Below are 12226 nucleotides of genomic sequence, written 5' to 3' on the forward strand. Positions count from 1 at the left end.
GTGGACCACCCGCAGGAAGTCTCCCCAACCCCCACTCTTCTCTGGTGTATCAGCCTCCTCTGACCCGGTCCCTGACCCAGGGGCGTGCCCCTCACAGGGTCGTGAGGAAAAGGCACGGCGGGCGGAGAAGATGGAGAAGAGGGCACGGAGGGCCGACCTGTGGCAGCTCCCCAGACTCTCTGAGCCAGGGCCGGTGCCACACCTGGGACGAGCGAGCGCTGGTGGAGTTTAGGGGCGCGAGGCTGGAGACTCGCGGCTTTGCCTCTGCCCCGATCGGGCCGAGGGTTGGGGGGGGGGGGGATGGGCGGGCTGGACGCTGGACCGTGGGACCCCACTCCCCACGGCGCGGCCCCCTGGTCTGGCCGCGGGCGGGGCGCGTGCACGTGCACGCTTGCCCTCTTGGCCGCGCAGCTCCCATTTCCCCCGCCGCTCCTCCCACCCCAGGCCGCACCCCGCTGCCCCGGCGCGTGCTGGCGCCTTGGCAGCCTCCAGGATGGGTTTGCTGCCCGGAGGGGAGGAAGGAAAGAGGCGACCCGCCACCACCCCTCCCCGCCAGCCCCGTGCTCGGGGAGGCCCGCGGGACAAACCCTTGAGTCAGGGCTGACTTTTCAATAGATGGCAGCGCGGGAGCTGCTCCGCACGTGCCAAACCCCGCCTACACCTGGTGTAGCGCAGGGTTCCCTTCCAACGTGCGTGGTATGACTGGCGAGGGGGCTGCCACCTTTCCGGCACACCCTGTTTTCAGGACCCAGTTCTCTTTGTACCGACCCCTCCCTTCGCGGGGTGGGGCCGGTTGGCACCGCCTAGGAGAGCATGTAGTGGTGTCGCAGGTAGCAAGACGCGGACTGCTGTCCCAGGCCAACGGAGGCTGCTTCTGCGCTGCCCATCTATCTATCTGTTCCCTAGGTGAGAAGACCCGAGTGTAGAGAGTTATAGACGCTTTTCTTTGACCATTGAGGTACCACGTGAAGAAGAACGTTGTCATTATGCTTTATGTAATGACGACTATTCCCGTCCATATTTTGAAGAGATCCACACTCCAACATAAGGATCCAGAAAGTATTCAACATAAAGTACTGAAAAGTGACAAGTGGTAGGAAACAAGCTATGACAAAGGCAAAGTGGAGGCATAATTTGTAAACTGGTGATATCTCACTTACATTGTGTACAGGCTGCAACGTGAAGACTTTGTACCATTACTATTTTAATTTCAGAAACTACGCTGGGGCATGTGTTTAGTGCCATGGTTAAGATACCACTTGAGATGCCTGCATCCTGTATCAGAGTACCTGGGTTCAAGTTCCCACTCCTAATGTATACTGCCGGAGCCAGAAGCAGATGGTTCACGTACTTAGATCACTGCTACCCATGTGGGAGACCTAGATTAAGTTTCAGGCTCCTGTCTGTCCCAGCCCTGGTTTTAAATTAAATAAAGGTAAATACATAAAAATTACTTCAATTTTTATTTAATGTAAATGATTTCAACAGAATGTGAGATTCTGTGACATCCTTTTCTGGAAGTGAAAATTACCAGCTTACCTCGGTGAAGAGCGTGGACAAGGAGCACCTAGTATGAGCTCTGTGAGGAATGCACTGCGCACACGGGCTGACGTGCACCACACTGCAGGTTTGAGACTCCCAGCACAGTGCATCTTCGGGAAGGAGAACAAACAGGACGGTGTACGAAGGACAGATGCAATCCGAGTAAGAGCTGTGAAAAGGCCCAGGTCACATTCATCTGTGTGCAAATCATAAACCTGATCACAGGCTGTGAAAACGTCCAAATGATTAGGAATATGAAGTCAACTTTAAAATGTATTTCTTGGGGCCGTCGCTGTGGCGTAGTGGTTAAACTGCCGCCTGCAGTGCCAGCATCCCATATGGGCTCCGGTTCCAGTCCTGGCTGCTCCACTTCCGATCCAGCTCTCTGCTATGGGCTGGGAAAGCAGTAGAAGATGGCCCAAGTCCTTGGGGCCTTGCACCTGTGTGGAAGACCTGGCGGAAGCTCCTGGCTTCAGATCGGTGCAGTTCAAGCCGTTATAGCCGTCTGGGGAGTGAACCAGCAGATGGAAGACCTCTCTCTCTCTCTCTCTGCCTTTCTCTCTGTGTGTAACTCTTTCAACTAAATCTTTAAAAAAAATAAAATGTGTTTCTTGCCTCCTTTCCTTACCTCTTCTTCCCCCTTCCTTCCTTCCCTCCTCCCGCAACCCTCAGGAACCAGCAGATATCTCTCACAAAGCCTTTGTTTGTGTCATGCCACATGTATGCTTCTGCAGGCCTCCAGGCAGAACATCTGACAGAGTCACTGTCTCCAAAGGCAGCCCCTAGAAGTCTGCAACCTTCTCATTGGAACTCATTGGTGAACTACTGATGGGGGCAAGCCTGCTGTATCTGCTAGGGACAGCTAGGGAGAAGTGCGTGCGGAAGGGAGTAGCAGGGCCTTTCAGCCTGACCCTGTTGGCTCATGGCTGGGACAGAAGTGCAACCCAGGACACACGACATGCAATGCTATTCTTTATTATGAACATAAACAGCAACATTGAGTGGGAAAAATGAACAAAACATTTGGCCTTTTCGATGGTTATGCTACCAGCCTACAAGTGAAGTTTAGCCATCTTGGATAGCCAGGCCTCCAATCCCAGTCATGGTTGTGTCCTCAGGCTGGAGAAAAGTCAGAGATGGTGATGTGGATGAAGATGATGACGGCATCTGAGGGCTCTTTCTAGGGCATGTGCCTGAAAGCCTCCTGTGGAATCTTGCTCTGGGTCTGGAGGGAAGCAGTAAGGATGTCAGAAGAATCAATGGACCTAGTTCCATCCCCAGGTCACCTGGCCTCCACCTTCCTCAACACCCATAGACCTCCAGGCCTCACCAGGAGGGTAATGAAGATATTCTTGGCTCTGATGTAGTTCCATCCGTTGTCCTCAAGGCACCTGGAGTGGGAGAACAGGTGACCTCTGTCATCACCACAGAACACACATATCAATCATGAAATGCCATCCCTTTGCTCAACGCTACTCTTTAACTGGGACACATGAAAGGCCAGAATGAGAACTGCTCCAACAATGAAGGAAACCTTTTGAAAAACCCGTGTCTGTCACTACCATCCATGCTACTGGAACTCACAGCAGAAAAACAGAGGTTGTAAACCAAGCGAGTCAGGTGTTTGGCACAGTGGCTAACACACTGCTTTGCATGCCCACGTCCCATGTCAGAGTGCCTGGGATGCAGTCTGCCTCTCCTTCCGATACAGCTTTCTGCTAATGCACACGAAGCAAGGTAGCAGAAGATGCCTCAGATACTTGAGTCCCTGGTACCCGCAAGGAAGACCAGGATCAAGTTCTTGGCTCCTGGTTTTGGATTGACCCAGACATGGCTATTGTGGGCATTTGGAGAGTAAACAGACAAGTGGAAGCAGCTCTCTGTCGCCATACCTTTTAAACAAATTAAAAAAATAAATTACTCCTCTCCTAGCTTAAACAAGCAAAAAGGGAGGGGGCCAAGGTGGTTGAATAAAGAGGTTCTGAATCTACCTCAACTAGAAAAAAGTTTCAAAACAAAGAGGGAAGAACCACATTTCCAGAAGATTGTCTGAGGGGAAACTTTAGTAAAGAAGTGTCAGCAACCACTGCCACCTGCAGCTTCCTGGCTGGGGGAGGGGAGCACATATCTTGCCAGGAAAAGGGTTTTATATATGAAGTATTAGAATTGAGGAGACTCGCTGTGGGGAAAACTTTAGTCAGGAAGTGATGAGATCTGCAAACAGCACAGACTCTGACCACCAGTAAAGAAAGAGAAACAAAGCAATCCACCCACTGTCCTCCCTCTCTTCCCTCCCCATTCCACTGCCTGGAGACAGAGCCAACAGGACCTACCCTGAGGGACGTAGGGAACAGCCTATCTGCATTCCAGTGCTCCAGACCCACACCTGCCAGTCAACTTGTGGGACTGGGAAAAGGTCCAGTTAGCATCTTTCAGTGCTGAAACTTGAGCTCTTTGTTGCCGTAAGCCCAGTAACAGTCAGGTTCGCACAGCAGGGCATGGGGAAGGTCTACTCACATCACACAGTCCAAAGACTATAGATACTGGTGCTATAGACCCAGAAGCACTCACGCTTGCCTGGCAGCACAAGGGGGACAACCCTCTTCGTGTCTCACACAAGAAATGTGGCTACAGTCGTCATAAACACTAGTGTAACTGAGACCCAACTCTCTGAGGACTAAAGACACACACTTTTGGAAGCTCAGCCCCACTTCAAATTCATACTACTACCTCCACAAACTGCTGCTGTCTAGACAACGATGGCACTTGTAGACACTGCTGACACTGATGACTGCTGGAGAAATCCCTCAGCCTTACAATACATCATCCTACCTTAGAAGTGAACATCACAAAAAGCCATGACGGTACCAAACTCACTAACAGAGCAGACATGATCAGTAACTGACCAAAAAAAATGACAAGCACAAGTTTTTACCTATCATTATTAACTTTGAATGTAAATGGAAAATATACCCCAGTCAAAAGATGTAGGTTAGCTGAGTGGATATGAAAACAACACCCAACTATTTGCTGCTGACAAGAAACACACTTCATAGGTAAAGACAGACATAGAATTAAAGTGGTAGCTTGAAAAAAGATATACTATGCAAATGGAAACCAAAACAAGCAGGAATATCCATACTCAGATCAAACAGACTTTAAACCCAAAACTGTAAAACTAGATTAAGAAGGACATTATATATTGAAAAAAAGGATCAATTCAGGAAGAAGATAGAATAATTATAACTATGTACTTAACACAAGACCACCTAGATACATACAGCAAATATTGTTAGATTGAAAGGGAGAGATGGACGCCAATTTAATAACAGTGGGGATTTCAGCATCCCACTGCCATCAATGGACATATCATCCAGACAGAAAAATCAACAAAGATATATTAGAGTTCAGCAATATTCCTGAGCAAATGGACCTAACAGATGTTTACAGAACATTTCACCCAACAGCTACAGAATACACACTCTTATCACCACATGCAACATTTTCTAGGGCAGACCACATATTAACCACAAATCAAGTTTCAGAAAATGTAAAAAGACTGAAATTGTACCATGTATCTTCTCAGACCACAAAGGAATAAAAGTAAATAAATCAACAAGGACAGTAGAAAATTCACAGATACATGGAAATTAGACATACTACTGAATGACCAATGGATCACTGAAACTAAAAAGGAAATAAAAGCTTCTTTAAACAAATGAAAATGAAAACAGAATATATCAAAACTGATAGGCTAGGGGGAAAAATATACTGATAAGTGTTTCTACTGACCAAATAGAAAGATCTCAAACTATCTAATAATGTTTCTCAAGGAAAAGCAAGAACAAATCAAATCCCAGATTAGCAGGAGGGAGGCAAGGAAAAATAAGAATCACAGGAGAAATAAATGAAATTGAAGCAAAAAAATCAACACAAAAGGTCAACAAAATGAAAAGCTGGCTTTTTAAGAAGATAAACAAAATAGATAAACCTTCAGCCAGGCTGAAAAAGAGAAACAGAGAAAACACTCCAACACAATTAGAGACGAAAAAGGAGACATTATGGCTAATACTACAGAAGTACAAAGGCTCATAAGAAACTACTATGAACAAACATATGCTGACAAACTGGAAGGCCTCACAGAAATGGATACATATAATCTACCAGGAGTAAATCAAGAAGATATAGATTATCTAAATAGACCTAAAAGAACAAGATTGAAGTAGTAATTAAAAGTCTCCCATCAAAGGAAAGTCAAGGACTTGATGGCTTTACTACTGAATTCTACAAAACATTTAAAAGGGAGCTAACTCCAATACTTCTCAAACTATTTCAACATACTGAAAAGGATGGAACTCTGAAAATCACTCTTTACACAGCCAGGGTCACTCTGATATCAAAACCAAAAAAAGACACAACACAAAAAGAAAACTACAGAACAATATCCTTGGTGAATATAGATGCAAAAATTCTCAACAAATTTTAGCAAACTAAATCTAACACTACATCAAAAAGATCGTATACCATGATCATGTGGAATTTATCTAAGAGATGCAAGGGTGGTTTGACCTTTGCCAATTAATAAATGTCATAAATTACAACAAAATCAATATGATAATCTCAATAGATGCAGAGAAAGCATTTGGTAATATTCAGCATCCCTTCATAATAAAAACCCTGAAAAAATTAGGTACAGAAGGAACATATCTCAAACTTATAAAGGCTGTATATGACAAACCAACAACCAATATCGTACTGAATGCAGAAAAGCTGAAAACATTTCCCCTCAGGTCTGGAACAAGACAAGGATATCCACTTTCTACTTTTATTAAATATAATATTGGAAGTATTAGCAAGAGCAGTTAGGGAGGAGAAAGAAATAAACGACATAAAAATTGGTAAGGAGGAAGTCAAAATATTTATGTTTGCAGATGACATGATGTTGTATGTGGAAAAACCTAAACACTTCACTTGATATACTAATTCAGTAAAGTTGCATAAAACAGTGCTTTTATGCAATAATAATGATCTCACTGAAAAAGAAATTGAGAAAGAAATCCCATTCACAACAGCTATAAAATCAAATATTTAGGAATAAATTTAAGAAGACTAATCAAAGATCTCCACAATGAAAATTACAAAAACACTGATGAATGAAATCATCAAGTACACCAAAAAATTGAAAGGTACTCTTTGTTTATGGACTGGAAGAATATCATTAAAATGTCCATACTACCTAAAGGAATCTACAGATTCAACTCAATCCCTATCAAAATACCAATGACATTCTTTACATAATTAGAAAAAAAACTATCCTAAAATTCACAGGGACTCACAAAAGATCCAAAACAGGCAAAATGATTCTGGGCAAAAAAGATAAAAAAAACAAAAAACTTTTTTTAAAAATCAAGCTGGAGGCATCACAATACCTGATTTCAAGCATACTACAAAGCTATAGTAATCAAAACAGCATGATTCTGGCATAAAAACTGGCACATAGGTAAATGGAACCAAACAGCAAGCCCACAAATTGATCCACACACATGAAGCCAACTGATTTTGTTCAAACTTGCCAAAAACATACACTGGAGAAAGGATAGTCTACTCAACAAATGGTGCCAGTGAAACTGGGATGAAATTTGGTTCATATCTCTCACCATATACAAAAATCAACTCAATATGGATCAAGGACCTAAATGTAAGACCTAAAATTATGAAACTGCTAGAAGAAAACTTAGAGGAAACATCTCAAGACACTGACGTAGGTGATGGCTTTTTGTATAAAACCCCAAAGGTAGAGGCAACAAAAGCAAAACAAGACAAACGGGGTTATACCAAACTCAGAAGTTTCTGCAAAGCAACAGAAACGATCAACACAGTAAAGAAACATCCAACAGTACTGGATAAATTATTTTCAAGCTACTCGTCCAACAAAGGATTAATATCTAGAATATATCAGCAACTAAAAAAACTCAATAAAAAAATCCAGTTAAGAAGTGGGTAATGGACCTGAATAGGCAGTTCTCAAAAGAAGAAATACAAATGACCAACAAATACACGAAAATAATGCACAATATCACTAGCTATCAGGGAAATACAAATCAAAATCACAATGAGCTATCAGCTTGCCTGTGTTAAAATGGCTATTATCAACAAGACAAAGAGTAACAAATTCTAGTGAGGATGTAGAGAAAGGGAAACTCTAATCTTACATACTGTTAATGGAAATTGTAAATTAGTGCAGCCATTGTGGAAAACAGTATGGGGATATATTTGAAAAATAGAAAAGAAACTGCCAAATGATCCAGCAATCCCACTAATTAGTATATACCTAAAAGACACGAACACATTGTATCAAAGAAAGATCTGCTCCACCATTGTTTATAGCAGCTCTATTCACTGTAGCCAAAATATGGAATAAAAAACCAAGGTGTCCATTCTCAGATAAATGGATAAAGAAAATTATATATATATATATATACATATAAAGTACATGCATATATACATATATACACAATGGAGTAATAGTCATCTATAAAAAGAAGAATGGGGGGCCAGCGCTGTGGCACAGTGGGTTAATGCCCTGGCCTGAAGCACCGGCATCCCATATGGGCAACGGTTCGAGACCCGGCTGCTCCACTTCCCATCCAGCTCTCTGCTATGGCCTGGGAAAGCAGTAGAGGATGGCCCAAGTCCTTGGGTCCCTGCACCCACGTGGGAGACCCAGAAGAAGCTCCTGGCTCCTGGTTTCAGATCAGCACAGCTCCTTCCATTGCGGCCAATTGGGGAGTGAACCATCGGAAGGAAGACCTGTGTGTGTGTGTGTGTGTGTAAAACTCTTTCAAATAAATAAATAAATCTTTTTAAAAAAAGAAGAATGGGATCCTGTCATTTGCAGTAAAATGGATGGCACTGGAGGACATAATGTTGAGTGAAACAAGCCAAACACCTAAAAAGAAATACTGTATGTTTGAGGATGGCGCTGTGGCGTAGCAGGTGAGGCCAATGACTGCAGTGCCAGCATCCCATAGGGGCGCTAATTCGAGTCCCAGCTGCACCACTTCCAATCCAGCTCTCTGCTATGGCCTGGGAAAGCAGTAGAAGATGGCCCAAGTCCTTGGGACCCTGCACCTGCATGGGAGACCTGGAAGAGGCTCCTGGGCTCCTGTTCAGTTCAGCACAGCGCTAGCCATTGCAGCCATCTGGGGAGTGAACCAGCGAATGGAAGACCTCTCTCTCTCTCTCTCTCTCTCTCTCTCTCTCTCTCTCTCCCCCCTCTGCCTCTGCCTCTCTGTAACTCTGCCTTTCAAATAAATAAATAAGTCTTTAAAAAAATTGTATGTTCTTCCTTATCTGTAGGAGCTAAAATACAAAAATCAAATCAAAACAAAAAAACAACTCAATCTGAACACAGAATGTTGATTAGTAAAGGGTAGGAGGGTGGGAAGGGATAAAAGAAGTTTGGATTAACAACTAGCAGAAGGGGGACCAGCGCTGTGGCATAGCGGGTAAAGCCACCGCCTGCAGTGCTGGCATCCCATATAGGTGCTGGTTCGAGACCCAGCTGCTCCACTTCCCATCCAGCTCTCTGCTATGGCCTGGGAAAACCTCTGCACCCACGTGGGAGACCCGCAGGAAGCTCCTGGGCTCCTGTTCAGATCAGCACAGCGCTAGCCATTGCAGTTATCTAGGGAGTGAACCAGTGAATGGAAGACCTGTCTCTCTCTCTCTCTCTCTCTCTCTCTCTCTCTCTCTCTCTCTCTTTCTCTCTGCCTCTCCTCTCTCCGTGTAACTCTGACTTGCAAATAAATAATCTTAAAAAAAAACTAGCAGAAGGTTGGAGTAGTTTGTTAATTGTGACAAATATACTAATGTGAGCTGTTATTGAGGGAAGTAGGCTGGGGGTACATGGGGAACTCTTTATTTTACTACCTCACAGTTTTTGTTTTATAAATTTAAAACTATACTGAAATAAAAGGTTAAAGCAAGCAAACAAGTGAGTTTAGTACGGATGGGTTAAAAAAAGATGCTCACAAATAGCAAAATGGGATTTAGATAATTGTGAATTTTTCATTTGAGATATCAAGCACACATCACATAATTTATCATTTTAAATTGTATAATTCAGTGGTTTCTTATTATATTTGCAAGATTAGGCAAGCATCTCAACTTTCAAAAAGAAGCTCTTTAATGGTTAGAAATCACTCCCTATTCTCCCTCTTTCTCTCAGATCTTGGCAGCTATGACTCTGTTCAGTCTTTGTGGCCTTGCCTATTCTGGGTATTTCACAGACATGGAGCCACACAATATGTGGCCTTTTGTGACCGGCTTCTTCCACTTATCATAGTATTTTCAAAGGTAATCAATAGCACGGCATATATCAGAACTATATTTTTAATGATCGCATTAATATTCACCTATATAGATGAAACATTTATCCCTTTGCATTATTATCATTTTTGGCTATTATGAATTATGCTGCTATGAACACTAATGGGCAAGGTTTTTGTCATATGCTTTCATTTATCTTGGTATGTATACTTAACAGTGGGATTGCTGGGTCAGAAGCTAACTCCATGCTTAACATTTTGAGTAACTGCCAAACCTTTCCCCAGTGATTGCTCCATTTTATATCCCCACTAGTAATACACAAGATTCCCAATTTCTCCATATCCTCACCAATACTTGCTGTCCTTCATTTTATTGATTAAAGCCATCCTACTGAGAAAGAAGTGATAATTCATTATGGTTTTAATTTTCACTTCCCTAATGACTAATGATGATAATAAGTTTTCCATGTGCTTGTTGGCCATCTGTATACCACTTTGGAGAAATGTCTATTCAAATCCTTCACCCGGGGCGGAGCCAAGATGGTGGATAGTGAGGACGTGCACCTTTGTTTGGGAGAATAAAGTTTCATAAAAGTGGAATTACTGTAGCCTCAGGAAAAGACTCAAGAAAAAAACTGCAGAGGAAACGCTTCCGGATCTTGTGGATGGGACACAGAGGACTTACAGGGAGCCCACCGCGTGGAAAACCAACCAAGACGAGCCGAGCGGCGGGAGAGGAGCCAGAGCCACAGATTCTCGCCAGCGCGGGAACCGAGGAGGGTAAGACAAAGAACTCAGAAACCCGAAAAACTGGGGGGGGGGGGGGGGGAACAGAGGCCTCTCCCTTCACTCACCAAGCAAAACAAAGAGCACCGCGATTTTACATATGTAAAGCGCAGCCAAACTCAGTAACTTTAGCGAAACTGGAGAACACATTGAGGGCTGCATAAACTCTGTGTGTGGTCCCAGGGGTAGATCAAACGAATACTCACAGAGGCAAGATTTCAACTACCCTCAACTCCACTCCCAACTGAGTCAAAAAAAAAAAAAGAGAAAGCGAGCCAGCAAGGAGCAAGAGAGTGAGCAATCTGGGATGCTCTTTACACAGCCTTAAACCTGAAGAGTTTACCTGAAGCATAGCTCTCTGGCCACACCCATCACAGCCCCTAAGGCTCCAACAAAGCAGACAGCTCACTTAGAGGAATAGTATAATGAGAAAAAAAACACCACAGCAAAAAAAAAAAAAAAACACCATAAATTATCTCCAACATGCCAAACAACAAACATAGAAGCCGAGGTAACAAGAGCAAGGAAGACACTATGACGCCCCCTAGTGAACAAGGCACGACAATGCAAGATTATGAAGATGAAGAGATAGAGGGAATGCAAGAAGCAGATCTCAAAAAATTGATAAGAACATTAAGAAGTTCTCAAAAACAAATTCTTGAACTACAGAAATCCTTAATGGACAAGATAGAAAATCTCTCTCATGAAAATGAAATATTAAGGAGGAATCAAAATGAAATGAAACAACTAGTAGAACAGGAAACTGAGATAGTGACAAAAAACCACAATGAAATGAAGAACTCAATAGATCAAATGACAAACACATTAGAGAGCCTTAAAAACAGAATGGGTGAAGCAGAAGAGAGAATATCGGAATTAGAAGACAGAGAACAGGAAAGGAAACAGGCAAATCAAAGAAAAGAAGAAGAAATCAGAAATCTAAAAAATACTGTCAGGAATCTACAGGATACTATTAAAAACCCCAACATTTGGGTTCTAGGAGTTCCTGAAGGCATGGAAAGGGAGAAAGGATTAGAAGGCCTTTTTAGTGAGATACTAGCAGAAAATTTCCCAGGTTTGGAGAAGGACAGAGACATCCTAGTACAGGAAACTCATAGAACCCCTAATAAACATGATCAAAAGAGATCCTCACCACGACATGTTGTAATAAAACTCACCACAGTGAAACACAAAGAAAAGATCCTAAAATGCACAAGAGAGAAACGCCAGATTACTGTCAGAGGATCTCCAATTAGACTTACAGCTGACTTCTCATCAGAAACCCTACAAGCCAGGAGAGAATGGCGAGATATAGCCCAGGTACTAAGAGAGAAAAACTGCCAGCCCAGAATATTATATCCTGCAAAGCTCTCATTTGTGAATGAAGGTGAAATAAAGACCTTTCACAGCAAACAGAAATTGAAAGAATTTGTCGCCACTCGTCCAGCCCTGCAAAAGATGCTTAAAGATGTGTTACATACAGAAACACAGAAACATGGTCACCAATATGAAAGAAGGTAAAGGAAGGAAACCCCACAGCAAAAGATCACAGGAATCTCCAACCAGAT

At 43.1% G+C, this 12226-nt stretch overlaps 1 protein-coding gene across 1 annotated transcript in view; it reads right to left on the minus strand.

Annotated features, from left to right (window-relative positions):
* Positions 1-608: 608 nt before the first annotated feature.
* The window catches only part of LOC133752576 (nuclear RNA export factor 2-like), a 34985-nt gene continuing 23367 nt past the window's right edge, over positions 609-12226 (minus strand). Inside the window, exons 21-23 of the mRNA XM_062183025.1 lie at positions 1540-1711; positions 963-1076; positions 609-803 (exon numbers count right to left, since the gene is read on the minus strand). Coding sequence (XP_062039009.1) covers positions 609-803; positions 963-1076; positions 1540-1711 — 481 coding nt within the window. The remainder of the gene's footprint in view (positions 804-962; positions 1077-1539; positions 1712-12226) is intronic.

This window comes from Lepus europaeus, chromosome X (genome assembly GCF_033115175.1).
Source record: "Lepus europaeus isolate LE1 chromosome X, mLepTim1.pri, whole genome shotgun sequence".
Classification (NCBI taxonomy): domain Eukaryota; kingdom Metazoa; phylum Chordata; class Mammalia; order Lagomorpha; family Leporidae; genus Lepus; species Lepus europaeus.